Below are 26,106 nucleotides of genomic sequence, written 5' to 3'. Positions count from 1 at the left end.
TGTTTGTTTGTTTGTTGTTTTACGCCGCACTCAGCAATATTCCAGCTACATGACGGCGGTCTGTAAATAATCGAGTTTGGACCAGATAATCCAGTGATTGACATCATGTGCATCGATCCACGCAATTTGGATCGATGACATGCATCAACCAAGTCAGCGAGCCTGACCACCCGATCCAGTTAGTCGCCATTAACGACAAGCATGGGTTGCTGAAGACCTATTCTAACCCGGATCTTCACAGGTTCGACTTGATGAAGGTCGTTTGCATCTTATTGCGTCTACATTACTTTGTTTGAGTGCCAACTTCTTTATTATCAATGTTGCGATGGTCCCGTCCAGATACTAACTGTTTTATCAGTCACAGCAAAGCTATGATTAGAAAATGAGAAGTCATATTTACAAAATGGCTTATCACCTCACAAAACATCTACTATATAAGCATAACGATCGAACTATCAATATATTACCATTGTTCATGTCCACGTCCAAGTCTTTCAAAAGATGACATCAATAACACTTTAGACTTTTGGATAGTTACGATATACGTAATTATTGAAATAATGCTGATATCCTTGTTGGAAGTGAGGTATGTGACTCAACAGATGTTGTAATTGTGATACTAACCTGCAGTCAAGGCTCAGTTTGCCATCTTTGATTAGATCCGCAAAAGGCCCTTCCGTGATCTTGATGATTGGTGCATACACGTTATCACATGTAGTGCTTGGACAACCCAAATCTGATTCTGGTTCACTCTCTCTCCTTGTAAGCCACTCAAGACCGCACACTGGGAAATCAACACAGAAAAGGATGAACTCTTCAACGAGCTATAACAGATATGGTCTTTACAAAATGTTATCGATGCATTTATAAATGCGATATATATTTCAACAAGGTAATATGGCAGTTATAGTCTTTACCAATATGCTGGCGATACGCTTAAATGTGTGATATCGTATGTATCTCAAATGTTTGGTCTTGGCAGGATGCCTAAACACAAGGCAGTTGGCATGCTGATTCATATCCTAGCATCAAGGAGAAAGTGATAATTGAGAAAGTGATAATTGTGCAGCAAAGCTGTAGTTTAGTGGATTCAAATAACAGTGTCTTCATAAATATTATACATGAGAAATCTTGCAAACGACCGAAATCAGCATGACAGTTTACGAGCCGGATTTCGATTGCGGAGCGCGATTTTGATTGGACTATGCATAGACTCGTTAGTCCAGCCAAAATGTAACTCCATAATACCAGCCTTGTTCGGCAAGGGTGGAAATTGGACTTTTATAGTCAGTTAACTCACTTGCCTCGGGAAGATGTATACATGATGTCAGACGACACAAGTCTACTACTAGACATCAAATTTCACGATAAGATCATCTGACATATAAATGTCAACGAGCGTCAATTTTAACAAAGTGGTCGCTGTGATGCAATCTTTGCATGAGCAAAACGCCGCTTTGATAAGTTTTCTGTTGTATTTCTGTTATTTCTAGATTAATTAAGAAAGACTTTCACGTAACGTTAATATTACATATAAGGGCGAATAGGGAATTCGAATGAATGACAATTGGTTACTGACATGAGAAAGGTCTGAAACTCTGTGCAACGTGATGCGTATCTTCAGCATTTGTTTATTGTTTAACGCCGCACTCAGCAATATTCCAGCTAGATCTATAAGACGGTGGTCTGTAAATAATCGAGTCTGGACCAGACAATCCAGTGACTGACATCATAAGCATCGATCCACCCAATTGGGATACGATGACATGCATCAACCAAGTCAGCGAGCCTGACCACCCGATCCCGTTAGTCGCCTCTTACGACAAGCACATTCACCTTTTACGGCAAGCATGGGTTGCTGAAGACCTATATACCCCGGATCTTCACGGATCGGCTCTTCAGTCTAGAAAATACATGTACATATCAAAATGTGCAACAATATGCTTACCAGATGAGAGGAGAACAATCGCAACACACCCTGACACAAACTTCATCCTGACAACGATTTACTCTATGTGCTTGATGTCACAGAGTGTCCGGTGGTCTTATAGGTCTTATGCTGGTAAAATAATTATAATTATGTGTCATTTCCAAGAGAAATCATCCTGTTACTTCATCCAAAGGCCATACCAATTATCTGGGCCTCATTGAGTTAATACCCTAAACGCCGATAATTATCCTATTTTCCTGTATATATATGGTTTACAAGTAAATTTGATGGGCGTGAGAGAGTGAATATGGTTCACTCAGCTTTTAGCAATATTCCGGCAATATCACGGCGGAGGACACCAGAAATGGGTTTCGCATATTGTACCCATGTTGGGAATAGCATCCGGGTCTTCGGCGTGACGAGTGAACGCTTCAACAAAATTTGATGGAATATTTAACAGTCATTTAACTCAAATACATAATAGTCTGTGTACATTAACATCTAACCGACCAGATCCAAAATCACTCATGGAAATTCCTCAAACTTCCATTAGCACAATCGGCATAGGAATTCGTGTGGGCGGAATATGCACTTTTAGGAAACAATTATGCAAAGTTAGTCGCTGAAGTAGGCACCTGTGTTAATGTTCAGATTTGCTTCATGTCTGAAATCTCAGGCTAAAAGTGGCATGGGGCAATTGCCAGCTAACAAGTCAGTATTGTGTACGACCATAAGAAGTAGTACAAGCCTCAATCCAAACCGGTTATTGAGGAATGAGCAGTTTAACAACTGTGTTCTTGGTGCATGTATATCTCAAAATAGAACAAAGTTAAAATCAAACATTATACTTGGGCAGATGCCATCAACCAGTGCCTGAACACCGACCTGTTGAGTCGCCTCTTAGACCATCATTTGTTGCAAAAAGCATCCGCTACCTGTTCTCAACATACGCATATTGACCAAAGGAAAGAAGCTGTGTTGTCCATAGAGGATTATGTACATTAACATTATGTATACAATCATGTATTGCATTAAGTTATGTTTCCTGTTCTGTGTTCCAGATCTCCATCATTTGTGATGTTGAATAAAGATATCTCAAAACAGTATAATGCCTACTTATTTATGATGGAGATCAATTAACTCAACAAGATGCCAACAGTACAGTGTCCGGTCCCATCATGTGACCTCATAACAGAAGACCTTGACTCTGTGGTGATTGCCACACTCCTGAATGCACATGCAACGGTCCACACCACGACCACACATGCTAGTAGCTCAGTCGAGACAGTAAAGCAACCAACTTTATCCTCCGCCGGCTCAAGATAGGACTTGTCATACTTCATCTCCAGGTGGAAAGACTATGTGGAGGCTGCCAAGGTCACAGGGAAGGATCTCATTGTGCAGCTACTGGAATGTGGTGATGAGACAATACGCAGAGATCTGACACGTTCTGCAGGTGGGTCCCGAAGCAGCAGTATTGGAAGCCATTCGAGTCCTTGACGTAAGAGAGGAGAACACCATGGTGGCCAAGTTACTTTTCACAGTATGACCCAGGACTGCGATGAAACTGTTCGTTCCTTTGGTGCTAGGATTCGGGGTCAAGCTGGAGTGTACAAGTTTGTCATTCCATGCCCAGGCTGTCACGATGAGGTAAACAACACTGAGGCTATTTTGCGGGATGTGCTCACACGTGGCCTGAATGACCCCGGAATCCAGTTAGACCTCCTTGGTGACAAAAACCAAGACATGACTCTTGAGCAGGCCTTCCAGTTTGTAGAAGCCAAAGAACCTGGTAAACATTCCACATCACGACTTCTTGACTCCCAAGGTGCTGAAGCAGTCGGCAGCACTTACAGACACATCAGGAATGCAGCGCACAGTGAAACTAAAACAATTGATAAATCTAAAGTATGACACTACTGTGGCAAGAAGGGGCACGGAAAGTCTGCAGCCCCCAAAATCAGGAAGAAAGAATGCCCAGCCTATTGTCATACTTGAATGCTTATACAGTCGATCCAATCACTTTGATTTTGTGTGCCACAGCAGAAACAAGCAAAAATTGGAGAAACCCAGTAAAACACCAGAGGAATATGAAGGTGCAACCAAGTTTTGCCAAAGTTAAACGAACATATATACTACGAATAAAAACGTGGCTGAAATAAATATTCTTTGAAAGACGTAGTCTTACATATCCTCTCAGGGGGACATTAATTTTACGCTACTTTAACCCCCTTTGAGGATAAAGCCACTAACAATCTCAGTTATTGATTTATTTAACCAATTATAAAATGAATGTATTTATTTACAATACATAACAATCAAAATTTATGAATTAATTCAATTTCCTTTAAAAAATCAAGAATAAAATGAGTACTTACCTGTGTAAAAAGGTCCTTCATAGTTGAAACTTTGAAATACTTATCCCTTGTGATGGAAAAATCAACACAGTCAAGCAGGACATGCTTGACCGTGATTCTTTCATCACAAGGGATACAAATTGGAGGATCCTCACCTTAAAAATATATTCATGAGTATACCGTGAATGGCCAATACAACATCGTCTTAAAATGACCTCTTCAAATCTGGACTGACAGCCCAAGTAAGTATAACCGATATTTGCTTTTATTGCATGTAATTTATTTATACCCACTTGGGTGTCCCACTTCTTCTGCATTAGATCTCTGATGAAACATCTAATCACTGTATGGTATAAGAAGTGGTGTCACAGATTTGTTGAGTGCTGCTTTAGCTGCAGCATCAGCCATTGTATTACCAACAATTCCAACATGGCTGGGTAACCAACAAAAGACGATGTCATATTGGCCAGTCGCAAGGGTATTATGTAGTTCTATGATGTCGAGTAAAATTGGATGCTGTCACGAATTATTTCTAATAGCCTGAAGACAGGATAAGGAGTCTGAAAATATAATGAATTCTTTGTTTAGATTGTATATTTATATATTCTAAAGCAGTTAATATGGCTTTTGATTCAGCTGTAAAAATTGAAGATTCATCTGGTAATCTAGTTGATATAGTTATGGATCCAATGACGGTAGCGCTGGCAACAGCATCACCGTCCTTGGATCCATCAGTAAAAATAGATTTATAAGTATCATATTCACACCTTAACTGATTGTATTCTTGTTGATATTGTAATTGATAAGTGTCAGATTTCTTTAGTTTAGATAAGGTAATATCCACCTGTGGCTTTACCAATTGCCAAGGAGGAGGCGAAAGCAGGCGGAAAGGAGATATAATTTCAAGTTTAATATCGGCAGCAGAAATAAAGGTTTTATTCTTAATCCGAGAGGCGGAATAAGAGAGGACTTCTTACTGTACAGATCCTCATAAAGAGGATTAAATACACAATTATATGCAGGGTTAGACTGATTAGAATATAATTTTATGATGTACTGGAGAGATACGGCGTTGTTTCAGGGATGGCTCATCGGCCTCAACATATAGACTGTCAATCGGAGAAGTTCTGAAAGATCCAAGGCAAAGCCTCAGACCCTGGTGGTGTATGGGATCGAGTAGTTTAAGGTTGCTTTTACAGGCTCCACCTTAAATGATGGAGCCATAATCGAGCTTAGAACGGACAAGTGATCTATATAAGTGAAGGAGGGTCGTTTGATCTCCTCCCCACTTGGAATTAGAAATGACCTTCAATAAATCTAGTGCCTTCAGACATTTAGCTTTCAAATATTTAATATGTGGTAAGAAAGAAAGGTGATGATCAAAAATTATTCCTAAAAATTTAGCTTCTTTTACAACTTTAATTGGAGTTCCAGCTAGATGTAAATCTGGGTCCTTATGCGGTTTATATTTTCGACAGAAATGAATACAATTAGTTTTAGATTTAGAAAACTTGAATCCGTTCTGCTCTGGCCAAACATTGATTTTATTCAGACAAAGTTGCAATTGTCTCGTGATCGTGTGCATATTTTTACCTCGACATGACACATTAAAATCGTCAACAAACAAAGACCCGTCAAGAAAGTCATTTAAAACCTTAGCCAAACTGTTAATTTTTATGCTAAACAACGTTACTGATAATATGCTACCTTGTGGGACACCTTGATCTTGATCGTATAAGTCAGACAAGGTGGATCCCACACGAACCTGGAAATTTCTGTCTGTTAAAAACTGATCTACAAAATGTGGCAAACGCCCTCTCAAACCCATGTCATAAAGATCTCATAAAATTCCATGTTTCCAGGTGGTCTCATATGCTTTTTCTAAATCGAAAAATATTGATACCGCATGTTGTTTATTTATGAAAGCATTTTTCACAAATGATTCCAGTCTAACCAAATGGTCAACTGTACTTCTATTTTTTCAAAAAACACATTAAATATTTGTTAAAAGGTTATGAGTTTCTAAATACCATATAGGTCTGTTATTTACAATTCTTTCCATGGTCTTACATACACAGCTAGTGAGCGATATCGGCCTATAATTAGAAGGATCAGTATGATCCCGGCCAGGTTTTGGGATTGGAATAACAACGGCATTTCGCCAAGATGAAGGGAAATTCCCCGTTGTCCAGATATGATCGAAAATAGTCAATAATGTTTCTAAGCATGACTCAGGTAAATGTTTGAGTAACTGTTAATGAATATTATCAGCACCCATGGCAGTGTCATGAGCTTGCCCTATGGCGGTATGCAGCTCATGGATGGAGAAAATTTCGTTATAATCCTCACCATTATCAGAATTAAAATTAATTGTCTTCTTTTCTTGTTGGACTTTAAATTTTTGAAATTTTGGTGTATAATTAGATGAGGAAGAGTGTTTAGCTAAAGTTTCTCCTAATTTGTTTGCTATGTCACATATATTGGTTAATAGAGTGTCACCGTCCTTAAGAAGGTGAACACTAGTTTTTGATCCTTTACCCTTTATCCTTTGCACCATATTCCAAACCTTAGATATTGGAGTACGGAAATTTATCTTAGAGACATAACTTTGCCATGATTGGCGTTTATTTTGTTTAAATACTCGACGAGCTTTAGCATTTAACATTTTAAATTTAATTAAATTGTGGACAGTTGGATGGCGTCGAAAATATTTCTCTGCCTTTTTCCTCGCTGTTCTAGCTTGTTTACATTCGTTGTTAAACCATGGTTTACGTATATGTGGAATTGTAGAGGATTTAGGTATACATTGGTCAGCAATTCCATTTAAAATGTCAGAAAAATCCTGAACAGCATTGGTAACATCAGTGAAACATTCGGGTTTTATTTGATTTAAGCACATTGTTTGAAATAAAGACCAGTTTGCCTTGTAAATGCAACATGTAAAGTAAGTCGCACTGCAACAGCTTGCAGATTAGTATTAGGTATGACAGGACTGTGGATAACATTCTGTCGCAGAATTATTGAAGATCCTCCAGTGGCCCTATTCCCTGGAAGAGAAAACGAATGATACGCACTGAACTGAAGTAAATTAAAATGGTCTGTCTGCTTTAAATATGTCTCTTGTAAGCAGACTGCTGATGGATTAAGATCCTGGACTAATAGATGAAATGTCTTAATTCCTCTACAATTCCATTGTACAAAATTTGTTGAAGAAACTATCTTTTCGGGGGATTGACTGGGGACCTACCCCTCACCCACAAGCTATGTGCCCTGTGATGGCTGATATCGGACACATCCATGTCCTCAAGGGATCCAAACTTATGAAAAAGTTGGATCTTGTTATTTGCCCCCTTTGAGGCTCTGCCACTTTGATATTTTTCAAGAGGTTCTGTTTTTGGTCTAGATTTGTTCTTTGCAAGTTGTTTGACGGATATTTGATTGAGATTGTTCGGATTCTTCAGTTGATGACTGGTCCCAAGATGAAGCTGCAACTTCATCACGAGATGCCATGGATTGAGTCAGTACTTGTTGTGTTTGAGAGCTGGAATTCTCTTGTCGATGTCTCACCTGGGCTGCTGCAGATAATAAAGTAGGACCAGAGATTTTAGCCCACATATAATCGGTCTGGCACCCTGTGGAATGACAGGTAACATGTTGGGTCTTAGAACCTGCAGAGAAGCAGGAACAGCAGAAGTAGAAGATGGTCCTGGTTGTTCCTGAGCAAGAACAACCTTCCTTGCTTCGAAAAAGGAAATGTTCTGTTCACATTTTACCCTTGAAATTTTGGGATTTAAGTTCCCAAGTAGGACATTCCTTGGATGAAGACGGAGTGTTGCCAGCGCAGTTGACACCGTGAGGAGGTTTGTTACAGAGGACACTGTCTTCGCATGTTCCAGCACATCTGTGACATGCAGCTGGACTTTGAGCCATGTCCATACTTTTGCCACGAGTAACACCTCAAAGGATTAGGGATAAAAATTGCAGTAACCTGCTTTGAGGAATTCTGGGAGCAGTGGGAGACAGAATGTAAACAGATAATTGTTGGTTTTTATAACTTCATTATTTCTTGTTGCCTCGAAACGTTTGACAGCAGTTACTCCTTGGGAGTGTAACTCTGTCACAATTTCTATTTCAGTCATATCAGAAAGGCATCGTCCGATATCACGAACAATGCCTTTCCTACAATTTTGTGTCCTGTGAGGGGTGACCTCAACAGGAACAGCAGCTAGTGATTTTGTTGAAAGAAGAATTTGGGACTGGATTTGTTTTTTTCCATTGGATCAGTAGAGAACCAGATTGTATTTTTTACCAGATCGTATTTCCTTGACTTCATCAACTAAACCTTCAATATCCTTTGATATAGCAAATGGATTCACCATTTGGCGCAGACATAACGAGAAAACGAGACCAAGCATCAGGATTGATGGGAGGTTGTGGAGAATCTTCATCCCCAGAAGAGAACGAATCATCAGACTCGTGTAAGCGTTTTTTGAGTGATTTTTTTAGATTCCTGGGTAGAATAGGTCTTCAGCAACCAATGCTTGCCGTAAATGGTGACTATGCTTGTCGTAAGAGGCGACTAACAGGATCGGGTGGTCAGGCTCGCTGACTTGGCTGATGCATGTCATCGATCCCAATTGCGTTGATCGAAGCTGATGATATTAATCACTGGATTGTCTGGTCCAGTCTCGATTATTTACAGACCGCCGTCATATAGCTGTAATATTGCTTAGTGCGGCGTTAAACAACGAACCAACCAACCAACGAAGCATGCGTCCCAGATTATTTCTTTTTCAATGACAATACAGGAAATAGTTCATAATTTTAAATATATTTATAAAATACCATAAACTGAAATGAAATACGTATTTCTGACTTTGTGAAAAGTGATAGATTTTAATATGAACGATATGACAGGTTTGTTTTTGAAACTATATATTATTTTGACGTGGCTACGGTGTGGCCCGTACACCGGCAGGGGCCTGACGTGTTGAAAGAGTTGAAGGAGTGGAGTACGTTGAAGCTGGAAGCTGTTTCACAAAGCAATCTCAGTGTCATGATGCATTCACATCCATAAGGGCCTGCCGAAATCCGCCCGAGAACAAATCTGTCGGCCTCGCACCTACGGCCGATGTCTATTTCGAACACTGAGTCTCAGCCAAATTCCTGATGTGACTGAGCTTATCTGATATGCCTTATGCTTCTAAAGGGTGGCCATGGTTGGAAAAGAATTTCTGAAATAATGGACTATCATGGGGTTCTATCAACCTTGCAACCAGTCGTCTCCCGGAATTTTGAGCTTCGAACATTTATGAGAAACCTTAGGTCAGGGCTGTTTTTAGCTATGCCAACAACTTTCTAAAGAACGTCAGCTCAATTTTATGGAGCAAAACTAGAGGATCCGCTCTTTACCGTCAACAAACGTGGTCTACTATGGTGGTTTTCGGGACACCAAACTCTGTCCATGCTTTTTTGTAGCCCATCCTCTTTGATCGCATTTCCGCAACGGTACCCTCCAGTTGCTGATTTGTTTATTGTCGGATCTAATGACATTCTATCAAAATCAAAAGTTGCCCTATTTAAATTGCTCCTATCTGGACTGGTTTTAACACCTATAATATGTGCTATAGATTGTGGGTTCCCCCCAAATAGTGTTTCGCGACACCCTGGTGTCATCACTGCTTTTCTTTGGTCCATTAGTATAATTTTGACAACAATGTTGCCCTTTATGCAAAATGGAATCTGTTTCGGCAGATAATCTAGACTGGTTACAATTTATATTTATTTGAACCTGGTCGATGTTTCTGTTGGACTGAAGTCACCAAGTTTCATCAAAAACGCAGTAGCATTAATCGCTGCTGAGTAAACTACTGGGGTAAAGTTTGGGGAGGGACTGCCCCCGTCAGGACATGCTTGCGATTTTCAGCGGTTCATTCATTTTATTTTCACAGCTATTTGCCCTTTACGCCAAATGGATCTTCGGTAGATCATCAAAGCTGTTTATTATCTTTCATTGACAAATTACGTATAATTATGTGTATTCCGGTCTGGGTGAAATTGAGTCGGCTCACTTCAAGAGTGAATTGTACAGCACACAGGTCACACTTCAGGTGAATTTACGACGCGTCTGTCACGGAGATTTGTTGGATTGGTGACTGTGTGTGTCCGCTTTATCCTGGAGGGTTTCTAGGTCTTCGGTCGTGCCCCACACAAGCGCATGTAATTAGCACGTCCACTATATTCAAATATGCATCTGCTCACCCAGTTTAATTTCGTTTGTTCAGTCCATACGTATTCCTTTTTCATTGGCCAGGATACGCGCTAGTGTATAGTTGTAAAAGAAAATCTGTCGGGATGTTCATAGAAGGAAAGATAAAGTACACTCGTATGTCGAAAGTTTAATCATTCGACGCTATATCATTGATATACACATTTATTACCAGGAAATTTCGAAATAACATTTCAAAAACAGCACTTAAGATAAAATGTGCCATTTCACATAACACTCAAGAAGAAGTGTGAATGAACTGATTACGACAGTGAACTTAGTTCACAACAGTACCTCAAGTATCCGCGAGTCCAGTGTATATTCAAAGGATGGATCAGATACAATGCCCCATAGATCAATTGTCACTGTCGTGGATAAACCTCAACAAAGAGAAAATGTCAATATCAGTTTTTTACACGAAAGAAACTATTGGCTAAATGGAGACTAGTCTCTGTACAAAGAAAACAAACACGATAGTCTGGTTCAGTTCTTTTACTGGCAAATGCATGGGTATGTCTAAGGTAACGTAGCCAAAGCCAACTGCCGCAAGATGGCGCCACTAGTTTCAGTGCACTCCGTCAGACTGCCCACTCGTTGCTCAACACAATCGCCATAGACACCCCTTAAGGCAGGATTGACAAACACTCTCCTGAAGGTAGAAACAAAACTATATTTTCACCAAATAAGACCCTGCATTAATGTTCAAATTTGATTTTCATAACCAGGGAACAAGGTATAAGTATGTGTATTGTGTACGTTTGCATCAACGGTGTGACAATCGTGAGATTCGTTTGAAACTTTCAACTTGATCTAGGAAGAAACCCCAAAGAGATGCAGGTCTTAGATGTTTACCACCTTGTTGAAACACACGATCACGGGAATGACGATGACAACCCTAAAAACATTATTCGGACCAATTTGGGATTCGAACCCACGATCATCGATTTCTGGTAGTCCTAAGGTCCACATTTCTGCAGAGTGAATTGCGGTGTCACAGACAACTGGGCTACCTATAATACCCAGGTGCCATGGGTGGACCTACTCAATAAGTATTCATGTATGTAAATGTTATGGCTGAGCTGTATAACACGACATTTGTTGTCTTCAGTCAATCAATTTTAATTCAGAATGATAGAACACATTACGAACAATACAATAAGTGGCTGAAAGGTTCTGTTTGTTTGTTGTTTAACGCCGCAGTCAGCAATATTCCAGCTTTATGGCGGCGGTGATTGACATCAGGATCATCGATCCACGCAATTGGGATACGATGACGTGCATCAACCAAGTCAGCGAGCCTGACCAACCGACACTGTAAGTGGCCTCTTACGAAAAGCATAGTCGCCTTTTACGGCAAGCATTGGTTGCTGAAGACCTATTCTACCCCGGATCTTCTCGGGTTTTGAAACGTTCTGAGTCTAACTATGCTTATCTTAATAAGCGACTAGTAAGCTTAATATTTTTATTTCAGTTTAGCAATGAAATAAGGCATCAGTGTTTAATTGTGTTCTATCTTTTCCGGATGTCGGTATACAAGGAATCACACAATTGTAGACACTTTACAGATCCCCTACCCATGTATCTTATCATAAGGCCCCAACAGTACACACTTTACAGTTCACCTAGCCACGTATCTTATCATAAGGCCTCCAGAGGTAGACACTTTACAGTTCACCTACCCATGTATCTTATCATGAGGCCTCCAGAGGTAGACACTTTACAGTTCACCTACCCATGTATCTTACCATAAGGCCTCCAGAGGTAGACAATTTACAGTTCACCTACCCATGTATCTTACCATAAGGCCTCCAGAGGTAGACAATTTACAGTTCACCTACCCATGTATCTTATCATTAGGCCTCCAGAGGTAGACACTTTACAGTTCACCTACCTTTGAATCTTATCATTAGGCCTCCAGAGGTAGACACCTTATAGTTCACCTACCGTTGTATCTTATCATTAGACCTCCAGAGGTAGACGCTTTACAGTTCACCTACCCATGTACATGTATCTTATCATAAGGCCTCCAGAGGTAGACACTTTACAGTTCACCTACCCTTGTATCTTACCATAAGGCCTCCAGAGGTAGACAATTTACAGTTCACCTACCCATGTATCTTACCATAAGGCCTCCAGAGGTAGACAAATTACAGTTCACCTACCCATGTATCTTATCATTAGGCCTCCAGAGGTAGACACTTTACAGTTCACCTACCTTTGTATCTTATCATTAGGCCTCCAGAGGTAGATACTTTATAGTTCACCTACCGTTGTATCTTATCATTAGACCTCTAGAGGTAGACGCTTTACAGTTCACCTACCCATGTACATGTATCTTATTATAAGGCCTCCAGAGGTAGACACTTTACAGTTCACCTACCCTTGTATCTTGTTATAAGGCCTCCAGAGGTGGACACTTTACAGTTCACCTACCCATGTATCTTATCATAATGCCTCCAGAGGTAGACACTTTCCAGTTCACCTACCCTTGTATCTTGTTATAAGGCCTCAAGAGGTGGACACTTTACAGTTCACCTACCCATGTATCTTATTATAAGGCCTCCAGAGGTAGACACTTTACAGTTCACCTACCCTTGTATCTTTTCATAAGGCCTCCAGAGGTAGACAATTTACAGTTCACCTACCCACGTATCTTATCATTAGGCCTCCAGAGGTAGACACTTTACAGTTCACCTACCTTTGTATCTTATCATTAGGCCTCCAGAGGTAGATACTTTATAGTTCACCTACCGTTGTATCTTATCATTAGACCTCTAGAGGTAGACGCTTTACAGTTCACCTACCCATGTACATGTATCTTATTATAAGGCCTCCAGAGGTAGACACTTTACAGTTCACCTACCCTTGTATCTTGTTATAAGGCCTCCAGAGGTGGACACTTTACAGTTCACCTACCCATGTATCTTTTCATAAGGCCCCAACAGTACACACTTTACAGTTCAACTACCCACGTATCTTATCATAAGGCCTCCAGAGGTAGACACTTTACAGTTCACCTACCCATGTATGTTATCATTAGGCCTCCAGGGGTAGACACTTTACAGTTCACCTACCCATGTATCTTACCATCAGGCCTCCAGAGGTAGACACTTTACAGTTCACCTACCCATGTACATGTATCTTATCATAAGGCCTCCAGAGGTAGACACTTTACAGTTCACCTACCCTTGTATCTTGTTATAAGGCCTCAAGAGGTGGACACTTTACAGTTCACCTACCCATGTATCTTATTATAAGGCCTCCAGAGGTAGACACTTTACAGTTCACCTACCCTTGTATCTTTTCATAAGGCCTCCAGAGGTAGACAATTTACAGTTCACCTACCCACGTATCTTATCATTAGGCCTCCAGAGGTAGACACTTTACAGTTCACCTACCTTTGTATCTTATCATTAGGCCTCCAGAGGTAGACACTTTATAGTTCACCTACCGTTGTATCTTATCATTAGACCTCCAGAGGTAGACGCTTTACAGTTCACCTACCCATGTACATGTATCTTATCATAAGGCCTCCAGAGGTAGACACTTTACAGTTCACCTACCCTTGTATCTTGTTATAAGGCCTCCAGAGGTGGACACTTTACAGTTCACCTACCCATGTATCTTATCATAAGGCCTCCAGAGGTAAACACTTTACAGTTCACCTACCCTTGTATCTTTTTTAAGGCCTCCAGAGGTAGACACTTTACAGTTCACCTGCCCATGTATCTTTTCATAAGGCCCCAACAGTACACACTTTACAGTTCACCTACCCACGTATCTTATCATTAGGCCTCCAGAGGTAGACACTTTACAGTTCACCTACCCACGTATCTTATCATAAGGCCTCCAGAGGTAGACACTTTACAGTTCACCTACCCATGTATGTTATCATTAGGCCTCCAGAGGTAGACACTTTACAGTTCACCTACCCATGTATCTTACCATAAGGCCTCCAGAGGTAGACACTTTACAGTTCACCTACCCATGTACATGTATCTTATCACAAGGCCTCCAGAGGTAGACACTTTACAGTTCACCTACCCTTGTATCCTGTTATAAGGCCTCCAGAGGTGGACACTTTACAGTTCACCTACCCATGTATCTTATTATAAGGCCTCCAGAGGTAGACACTTTACAGTTCACCTATCCTTGTATCTTTTCATAAGGCCTCCAGAGGTAGACACTTAACAGTTCACCTACCCATGTATCTTATCATAAGGCCTCCAGAGGTAGACACTTAACAGTTCATCTACCCTTGTATCTGATCATAAGGCCTCCAGAGGTGGACACTTTACAGTTCACCTACCCATATATCTTATAATAACGCCTCCAGAGGTAGACACTTTACAGTTCACCTACCCATGTATCTTATCGTAAGGCCTCCAGAGGTAGACACTTTACAGTTCACCTACCCACGTATCTTATCATTAGACCTCCAGGGGTAAACACTTTACAGTTCACCTTCCCTTGTATCTTATTATAAGGCCTCCAGAGGTGGACACTTTACAGTTCACCTACCCATATATCTTATCATAAGGCCCCAACAGTACACACTTTACAGTTCACCTAGCCACGTATCTTATCATAAGGCCTCCAGAGGTAGACACTTTACAGTTCACCTACCCATGTATCTTATCATGAGGCCTCCAGAGGTAGACACTTTACAGTTCACCTACCCATGTATCTTACCATAAGGCCTCCAGAGGTAGACAATTTACAGTTCACATACCCATGTATCTTATCATTAGGCCTCCAGAGGTAGACACTTTACAGTTCACCTACCCATGTATCTTATCATGAGGCCTCCAGAGGTAGACACTTTACAGTTCACCTTCCCATGTATCTTATCATAAGGCCTCCAGAGGTAGACACTTAACAGTTCATCTACCCTTGTATCTGATCATAAGGCCTCCAGAGGTGGACACTTTACAGTTCACCTACCCATATATCTTATAATAACGCCTCCAGAGGTAGACACTTTACAGTTCACCTACCCATGTATCTTATCGTAAGGCCTCCAGAGGTAGACACTTTACAGTTCACCTACCCACGTATCTTATCATTAGACCTCCAGGGGTAAACACTTTACAGTTCACCTACCCTTGTATCTTATTATAAGGCCTCCAGAGGTGGACACTTTACAGTTCACCTACCCATATATCTTATCATAAGGCCCCAACAGTACACACTTTACAGTTCACCTAGCCACGTATCTTATCATAAGGCCTCCAGAGGTAGACACTTTACAGTTCACCTACCCATGTATCTTATCATGAGGCCTCCAGAGGTAGACACTTTACAGTTCACCTACCCATGTATCTTACCATAAGGCCTCCAGAGGTAGACAATTTACAGTTCACATACCCATGTATCTTATCATTAGGCCTCCAGAGGTAGACACTTTACAGTTCACCTACCCATGTATCTTATCATGAGGCCTCCAGAGGTAGACACTTTACAGTTCACCTTCCCATGTATCTTATCATAAAGCCTCAAGAGGTAGACACTTTACAGTTCACCTACCCTTGTATCTTATTATAAGGCCTCCAGAGGTAGACACTTTACAGTTCACCTTCCCATGTATCTTATCATAAAGCCTCAAGAGGTAGACACTTTACAGTTCACCTACCTTTGTATCTTATTATAAGGCCTCCAGAGGTAGACACTATACAGTTCACCTACCCATGTATCTTATCATAAGGCCTCCAGAGGTAGACACTTTACAGTTCACCTACCTATGTATCTTATTATAAGGCCTCCAGAGGTAGACACTTTACAGTTCACCTACCCATGTATCTTATCATAAGGCCTCCAGAGGTAGACACTTTACAGTTCATCTACCCTTGTATCTGATCATAAGGCCTCCAGAGGTGGACACTTTACAGTTCACCTTCCCATGTATCTTATCATAAAGCCTCAAGAGGTAGACACTTTACAGTTCACCTACCCTTGTATCTTTTTTAAGGCCTCCAGAGGTAGACACTTTACAGTCACCTGCCCATGTATCTTTTCATAAGGCCCCAACAGTACACACTTTACAGTTCACCTACCCACGTATCTTATCATTAGGCCTCCAGAGGTAGACACTTTACAGTTCACCTACCCACGTATCTTATCATAAGGCCTCCAGAGGTAGACACTTTACAGTTCACCTACCCATGTATCTTATCATTAGGCCTCCAGAGGTAGACACTTTACAGTTCACCTACCCATGTATCTTACCATAAGGCCTCCAGAGGTAGACACTTTACAGTTCACCTACCCATGTACATGTATCTTATCATAAGGCGTCCAGAGGTAGACACTTTACAGTTCACCTACCCTTGTAACTTGTTATAAGGCCTCCAGAGGTGGACACTTTACAGTTCACCTACCCATGTATCTTATTATAAGGCCTCCAGAGGTAGACACTTTACAGTTCACCTATCCTTGTATCTTTTCATAAGGCCTCCAGAGGTAGACACTTAACAGTTCACCTACCCATGTATCTTATCATAAGGCCTCCAGAGGTAGACACTTAACAGTTCATCTACCCTTGTATCTGATCATAAGGCCTCCAGAGGTGGACACTTTACAGTTCACCTACCCATATATCTTATAATAGCGCCTCCAGAGGTAGACACTTTACAGTTCACCTACCCATGTATCTTATCGTAAGGCCTCCAGAGGTAGACACTTTACAGTTCACCTACCCACGTATCTTATCATTAGACCTCCAGGGGTAAACACTTTACAGTTCACCTACCCTTGTATCTTATTATAAGGCCTCCAGAGGTGGACACTTTACAGTTCACCTACCCATATATCTTATCATAAGGCCCCAACAGTACACACTTTACAGTTCACCTAGCCACGTATCTTATCATAAGGCCTCCAGAGGTAGACACTTTACAGTTCACCTACCCATGTATCTTATCATGAGGCCTCCAGAGGTAGACACTTTACAGTTCACCTACCCATGTATCTTACCATAAGGCCTCCAGAGGTAGACAATTTACAGTTCACATACCCATGTATCTTATCATTAGGCCTCCAGAGGTAGACACTTTACAGTTCACCTACCCATGTATCTTATCATGAGGCCTCCAGAGGTAGACACTTTACAGTTCACCTTCCCATGTATCTTATCATAAAGCCTCAAGAGGTAGACACTTTACAGTTCACCTACCCTTGTATCTTATTATAAGACCTCCAGAGGTAGACACTTTACAGTTCACCTTCCCATGTATCTTATCATAAAGCCTCAAGAGGTAGACACTTTACAGTTCACCTACCTTTGTATCTTATTATAAGGCCTCCAGAGGTAGACACTATACAGTTCACCTACCCATGTATCTTATCATAAGGCCTCCAGAGGTAGACACTTTACAGTTCACCTACCTATGTATCTTATTATAAGGCCTCCAGAGGTAGACACTTTACAGTTCACCTACCCATGTATCTTATCATAAGGCCTCCAGAGGTAGACACTTTACAGTTCATCTACCCTTGTATCTGATCATAAGGCCTCCAGAGGTGGACACTTTACAGTTCACCTACCCATATATCTTATAATAAGGCGTCCAGAGGTAGACACTTTACAGTTCACCTACCCATGTATCCTATCGTAAGGCCTCCAGAGGTAGACACTTTACAGTTCAACTACCCACGTATCTTATCATTAGGCCTCCAGGGGTAAACACTTTACAGTTCACCTACCCTTGTATCTTATTATAAGGCCTCCAGAGGTGGACACTTTACAGTTCACCAACCCATATATCTTATCATAAGGCCCCAACAGTACACACTTTACAGTTCACCTAGCCACGTATCTTATCATAAGGCCTCCAGAGGTAGACACTTTACAGTTCACCTACCCATGTATCTTATCATGAGGCCTCCAGAGGTAGACATTTTACAGTTCACCTACCCATGTATCTTACCATAAGGCCTCCAGAGGTAGACAATTTATAGTTCACCTACCCATGTATCTTATCATTAGGCCTCCAGAGGTAGACACTTTAGAGTTCACCTACCCATGTATCTTATCATGAGGCCTCCAGAGGTAGACACTTTGCAGTTCACCTACCCATGTATCTTACCATAAGGCCTCCAGAGGTAGACAATTTACAGTTCACCTACCCTTGTATCTTGTTATAAGGCCTCCAGAGGTAGACAATTTACAGTTCACCTACCTATGTATCTTATCATTAGGCCTCCAGAGGTAGACACTTTACAGTTCACCTACCTTTGTATCTTATCATTAGGCCTCCAGAGGTAGACACTTTATAGTTCACCTACCGTTGTATCTTACCATTAGACCTCCAGAGGTAGACACTTTACAGTTCACCTACCCATGTATCTTATCATAAGGCCTCCAGAGGTAGACACTTTACAGTTCATCTACCCTTGTATCTGATCATAAGGCCTCCAGAGGTGGACACTTTACAGTTCACCTACCCATATATCTTATAATAAGGCGTCCAGAGGTAGACACTTTACAGTTCACCTACCCATGTATCCTATCGTAAGGCCTCCAGAGGTAGACACTTTACAGTTCAACTACCCACGTATCTTATCATTAGGCCTCCAGGGGTTAACACTTTACAGTTCACCTACCCTTGTATCTTATTATAAGGCCTCCAGAGGTGGACACTTTACAGTTCACCTACCCATATATCTTATCATAAGGCCCCAACAGTACACACTTTACAGTTCACCTAGCCACGTATCTTATCATAAGGCCTCCAGAGGTAGACACTTTACAGTTCACCTACCCATGTATCTTATCATGAGGCCTCCAGAGGTAGACATTTTACAGTTCACCTACCCATGTATCTTACCATAAGGCCTCCAGAGGTAGACAATTTATAGTTCACCTACCCATGTATCTTATCATTAGGCCTCCAGAGGTAGACACTTTACAGTTCACCTACCCATGTATCTTATCATGAGGCCTCCAGAGGTAGACACTTTGCAGTTCACCTACCCATGTATCTTACCATAAGGCCTCCAGAGGTAGACAATTTACAGTTCACCTACCCTTGTATCTTGTTATAAGGCCTCCAGAGGTAGACAATTTACAGTTCACCTACCTATGTATCTTATCATTAGGCCTCAAGAGGTAGACACTTTACAGTTCACCTACCTTTGTATCTTATCATTAGGCCTCCAGAGGTAGACACTTTATAATTCACCTACAGTTGTATCTTACCATTAGACCTCCAGCGGTAGACACTTTACAGTTCACCTACCCATGTATCTTATCATAAGGCCTCCAGAGGTAAACACTTTACAGTTCATCTACCCTTGTATCTTTTTAAAGGCCTGCAGAGGTAGACACTTTACAGTTCACCTACCCATCTATCTTTTCATAAGGCCCCAACAGTACACACTTTACAGTTCACCTACCCACGTATCTTATCATAAGGCCTCCAGAGGTAGACACTTTACAGTTCACCTACCCTTGTATCTTATCATAAGGCCTCCAGAGGTAGACACTTTACAGTTCACCTACCCATGTACATGTATCTTATCATAAGGCCTCCAGAGGTAGACACTTTACAGTTCACCTACCCTTGTATCTTGTTATAAGGCCTCCAGAGGTAGACACTTTACAGTTCACCTACCCATGTATCTTATTATAAGGCCTCCAGAGGTAGACACTTTACGGTTCACCTACCCTTGTATCTTTTCATAAGGCCTCCAGAGGTAGACACTTTACAGTTCACCTTCCCATGTATCTTATCATAAAGCCTCAAGAGGTAGACACTTTACAGTTCACCTACCCTTGTATGTTATTATAAGGCCTCCAGAGGTAGACACTTTACAGTTCACCTTCCCATGTATCTTATCATAAAGCCTCAAGAGGTAGACACTTTACAGTTCACCTACCCTTGTATCTTATTATAAGGCCTCCAGAGGTAGACACTATACAGTTCACCTACCCATGTATCTTATCATAAGGCCTCCAGAGGTAGACACTTTACAGTTCACCTACCCACGTATCTTATTATAAGGCCTCCAGAGGTAGACACTTTACAGTTCACCTACCCATGTATCTTATCATTAGGCCTCCAGGGGTAAACACTTTACAGTTCACCTACCCTTGTATCTTATTATAAGGCCTCCAGAGGTGGACACTTTACAGTTCACCTACCCATATATCTTATCATAAGGCCCCAACAGTACACACTTTACAGTTCACCTAGCCACGTATCTTATCATAAGGCCTCCAGAGGTAGACACTTTACAGTTCACCTACCCATGTATCTTATCATGAGGCCTCCAGAGGTAGACATTTTACAGTTCACCTACCCATGTATCTTACCATAAGGCCTCCAGAGGTAGACAATTTATAGTTCACCTACCCATGTATCTTATCATTAGGCCTCCAGAGGTAGACACTTTACAGTTCACCTACCCATGTATCTTATCATGAGGCCTCCAGAGGTAGACACTTTGCAGTTCACCTACCCATGTATCTTACCATAAGGCCTCCAGAGGTAGACAATTTACAGTTCACCTACCCTTGTATCTTGTTATAAGGCCTCCAGAGGTAGACAATTTACAGTTCACCTACCTATGTATCTTATCATTAGGCCTCAAGAGGTAGACACTTTACAGTTCACCTACCTTTGTATCTTATCATTAGGCCTCCAGAGGTAGACACTTTATAATTCACCTACAGTTGTATCTTACCATTAGACCTCCAGAGGTAGACACTTTACAGTTCACCTACCCATGTATCTTATCATAAGGCCTCCAGAGGTAAACACTTTACAGTTCATCTACCCTTGTATCTTTTTAAAGGCCTGCAGAGGTAGACACTTTACAGTTCACCTACCCATCTATCTTTTCATAAGGCCCCAACAGTACACACTTTACAGTTCACCTACCCATGTATCTTATCATAAGGCCTCCAGAGGTAGACACTTTACAGTTCATCTACCCTTGTATCTGATCATAAGGCCTCCAGAGGTGGACACTTTACAGTTCACCTACCCATATATCTTATAATAAGGCGTCCAGAGGTAGACACTTTACAGTTCACCTACCCATGTATCCTATCGTAAGGCCTCCAGAGGTAGACACTTTACAGTTCAACTACCCACGTATCTTATCATTAGGCCTCCAGGGGTAAACACTTTACAGTTCACCTACCCTTGTATCTTATTATAAGGCCTCCAGAGGTGGACACTTTACAGTTCACCTACCCATATATCTTATCATCAGGCCCCAACAGTACACACTTTACAGTTCACCTAGCCACGTATCTTATCATAAGGCCTCCAGAGGTAGACACTTTACAGTTCACCTACCCATGTATCTTATCATGAGGCCTCCAGAGGTAGACATTTTACAGTTCACCTACCCATGTATCTTACCATAAGGCCTCCAGAGGTAGACAATTTATAGTTCACCTACCCATGTATCTTATCATTAGGCCTCCAGAGGTAGACACTTTACAGTTCACCTACCCATGTATCTTATCATGAGGCCTCCAGAGATAGACACTTTGCAGTTGACCTACCCATGTATCTTACCATAAGGCCTCCAGAGGTAGACAATTTACAGTTCACCTACCCTTCTATCTTGTTATAAGGCCTCCAGAGGTAGACAATTTACAGTTCACCTACCTATGTATCTTATCATTAGGCCTCAAGAGGTAGACACTTTACAGTTCACCTACCTTTGTATCTTATCATTAGGCCTCCAGAGGTAGACACTTTATAATTCACCTACCGTTGTATCTTACCATTAGACCTCCAGAGGTAGACACTTTACAGTTCACCTACCCATGTATCTTATCATAAGGCCTCCAGAGGTAGACACTTTACAGTTCATCTACCCTTGTATCTGATCATAAGGCCTCCAGAGGTGGACACTTTACAGTTCACCTACCCATATATCTTATAATAAGGCGTCCAGAGGTAGACACTTTACAGTTCACCTACCCATGTATCCTATCGTAAGGCCTCCAGAGGTAGACACTTTACAGTTCAACTACCCATGTATCTTATCATTAGGCCTCCAGGGGTAAACACTTTACAGTTCACCTACCCTTGTATCTTATTATAAGGCCTCCAGAGGTGGACACTTTACAGTTCACCTACCCATATATCTTATCATAAGGCCCCAACAGTACACACTTTACAGTTCACCTAGCCACGTATCTTATCATAAGGCCTCCAGAGGTAGACACTTTACAGTTCACCTACCCATGTATCTTATCATGAGGCCTCCAGAGGTAGACATTTTACAGTTCACCTACCCATGTATCTTACCATAAGGCCTCCAGAGGTAGACAATTTATAGTTCACCTACCCATGTATCTTATCATTAGGCCTCCAGAGGTAGACACTTTACAGTTCACCTACCCATGTATCTTATCATGAGGCCTCCAGAGGTAGACACTTTGCAGTTGACCTACCCATGTATCTTACCATAAGGCCTCCAGAGGTAGACAATTTACAGTTCACCTACCCTTGTATCTTGTTATAAGGCCTCCAGAGGTAGACAATTTACAGTTCACCTACCTATGTATCTTATCATTAGGCCTCAAGAGGTAGACACTTTACAGTTCACCTACCTTTGTATCTTATCATTAGGCCTCCAGAGGTAGACACTTTATAATTCACCTACCGTTGTATCTTACCATTAGACCTCCAGAGGTAGACACTTTACAGTTCACCTACCCATGTATCTTATCATAAGGCCTCCAGAGGTAAACACTTTACAGTTCATCTACCCTTGTATCTTTTTAAAGGCCTGCAGAGGTAGACACTTTACAGTTCACCTACCCATGTATCTTTTCATAAGGCCCCAACAGTACACACTTTACAGTTCACCTACCCATGTATCTTATCATAAGGCCTCCAGAGGTAGACACTTTACAGTTCACCTTCCCTTGTATCTTATCATAAGGCCTCCAGAGGTAGACACTTTACAGTTCACCTACCCTTGTATCTTGTTATAAGGCCTCCAGAGGTAGACACTTTACAGTTCACCTACCCATGTATCTTATTATAAGGCCTCCAGAGGTAGACACTTTACAGTTCACCTACCCTTGTATCTTTTCATAAGGCCTCCAGAGGTAAACACTTTACAGTTCACCTTCCCATGTATCTTATCATAAAGCCTCAAGAGGTAGACACTTTACAGTTCACCTACCCTTGTATCTTATTATAAGGCCTCCAGAGGTAGACACTTTACAGTTCACCTTCCCATGTATCTTATCATAAAGCCTCAACAGGTAGACACTTTACAGTTCACCTACCCTTGTATCTTATTATAAGGCCTCCAGAGGTAGACACTATACAGTTCACCTACCCATGTATCTTATCATAAGGCCTCCAGAAGTAGACACTTTACAGTTCACCTACCCATGTATCTTATTATAAGGCCTCCAGAGGTAGACACTATACAGTTCACCTACCCATGTATCTTATCATAAGGCCTCCAGAGGTAGACACTTTACAGTTCACCTACCCACGTATCTTATTATAAGGCCTCCAGAGGTAGACACTTTACAGTTCACCTACCCATGTATCTTATTATAAGGCCTCCAGAGGTAGACACTTTACAGTTCACCTACCCATGTATCTTATTATAAGGCCTCCAGAGGTAGACACTATACAGTTCACCTACCCATGTATCTTATTATAAGGCCTCCAGAGGTAGACACTATACAGTTCACGTACCCATGTATCTTATCATAAGGCCTCCAGAGGTAGACACTTTACAGTTCACCTACCCATGTATCTTATTATAAGGCCTCCAGAGGTAGACACTTTACAGTTCACCTACCCATATATCTTACCATAAGGCCTCCAGAGGTAGACATTTTAAAGTTCACCTACCCATGTATCTTATCGTAAGACCTCCAGAGGTAGACACTTTACAGTTCACCTACCCATGTATCTTATCATTAGGCCTCCAGGGGTAAACACTTTACAGTTCACCTACCCTTGTATCTTATTATAAGGCCTCCAGAGGTGGACACTTTACAGTTCACCTACCCATGTATCTTATCATAAGGCCCCAACAGTACACACTTTACAGTTCACTTAGCCACGTATCTTATCATAAGGCCTCCAGAGGTAGACACTTTACAGTTCACCTTCCCATGTATCTTATCATTAGGAATCCAGAGGTAGACACTATACAGTTCACCTACCCATGTATCTTATCATAAGGCCTCCAGAGGTAGACACTTTACAGTTCACCTACCCATGTATCTTATTATAAAGCCTCCAGAGGTAGACAATTTACAGTTCCCCTACCCATATATCTTATAATAAGGCCTCCAGAGGTAGACACTTTACAGTTCACCTACCCATGTATCTTATCGTACGGCCTCCAGAGGTAGACACTTTACAGTTCACCTTCCCTTGTATCTTATTATAAGGCCTCCAGAGGTAGACACTATACAGTTCACCTACCCATGTATCTTATCATAAGGCCTACAGAAGTAGACACTTTACAGTTCACCTACCCATGTATCTTATTATAAGGCCTCCAGAGGTAGACACTATACAGTTCACCTACCCATGTATCTTATCATAAGGCCTCCAGAGGTAGACACTTTACAGTTCACGTACCCACGTATCTTATTATAAAGCCTCCAGAGGTAGACACTTTACAGTTCACCTACCCATGTATCTTATTATAAATCCTCCAGAGGTAGACACTTTACAGTTCACCTACCCATGTATCTTATTATAAGGCCTCCAGAGGTAGACACTATACAGTTCACCTACCCATGTATCTTATTATAAGGCCTCCAGAGGTAGACACTATACAGTTCACCTACCCATGTATCTTATCATAAGGCCTCCAGAGGTAGACACTTTACAGTTCACCTACCCATGTATCTTATTATAAGGCCTCCAGAGGTAGACACTTTACAGTTCACCTACCCATATATCTTATAATAAGGCCTCCAGAGGTAGACACTTTACAGTTCACCTACCCATGTATCTTATCGTAAGGCCTCCAGAGGTAGACACTTTACAGTTCACCTACCCATGTATCTTATCATTAGGCCTCCAGGGGTAAACACTTTACAGTTCACCTACCCTTGTATCTTATTATAAGGCCTCCAGAGGTGGACACTTTACAGTTCACCTACCCATGTATCTTATCATAAGGCCCCAACAGTACACACTTTACAGTTCACTTAGCCACGTATCTTATCATAAGGCCTCCAGAGGTAGACACTTTACAGTTCACCTTCCCATGTATCTTATCATTAGGAATCCAGAGGTAGACATTATACAGTTCACCTACCCATGTATCTTATCATAAGGCCTCCAGAGGTAGACACTTTACAGTTCACCTACCCATGTATCTTATTATAAAGCCTCCAGAGGTAGACAATTTACAGTTCCCCTACCCATATATCTTATAATAAGGCCTCAAGAGGTAGACACTTTACAGTTCACCTACCCATGTATCTTATCGTAAGGCCTCCAGAGGTAGACACTTTACAGTTCACCTTCCCTTGTATCTTATTATAAGGCCTCCAGAGGTAGACACTATACAGTTCACCTACCCATGTATCTTAT

At 41.4% G+C, this 26,106-nt stretch overlaps 1 protein-coding gene across 4 annotated transcripts in view; it reads right to left on the bottom strand.

The window, feature by feature from the left end:
• The window catches only part of LOC124138082, a 42,713-nt gene that overhangs the window by 4,751 nt on the left and 11,856 nt on the right, over window positions 1-26,106 (bottom strand). The window contains exons 1-2 of one of the 4 annotated variants that reach the window (XM_046504600.2): window positions 1,949-2,072; window positions 625-784 (exon numbers count right to left, since the gene is read on the bottom strand). In XM_046504600.2, coding sequence (XP_046360556.2) covers window positions 625-784; window positions 1,949-1,994 — 206 coding nt within the window. In that variant the 5' untranslated portion in view covers window positions 1,995-2,072. Of the gene's footprint in view, window positions 1-624; window positions 794-1,948; window positions 2,073-11,032; window positions 11,205-26,106 lie in introns of those variants that run through there. The other 3 variants (XM_048393281.1, XM_048393280.1, XM_046504601.2) reach the window with 3 other exon arrangements.

This window comes from Haliotis rufescens, unplaced genomic scaffold (genome assembly GCF_023055435.1).
Source record: "Haliotis rufescens isolate VD_foot unplaced genomic scaffold, xgHalRufe1.0.p SCAF_12, whole genome shotgun sequence".
Classification (NCBI taxonomy): Eukaryota; Metazoa; Mollusca; class Gastropoda; order Lepetellida; family Haliotidae; genus Haliotis; species Haliotis rufescens.
This window is presented reverse-complemented; position numbering and strand designations above follow the sequence as displayed.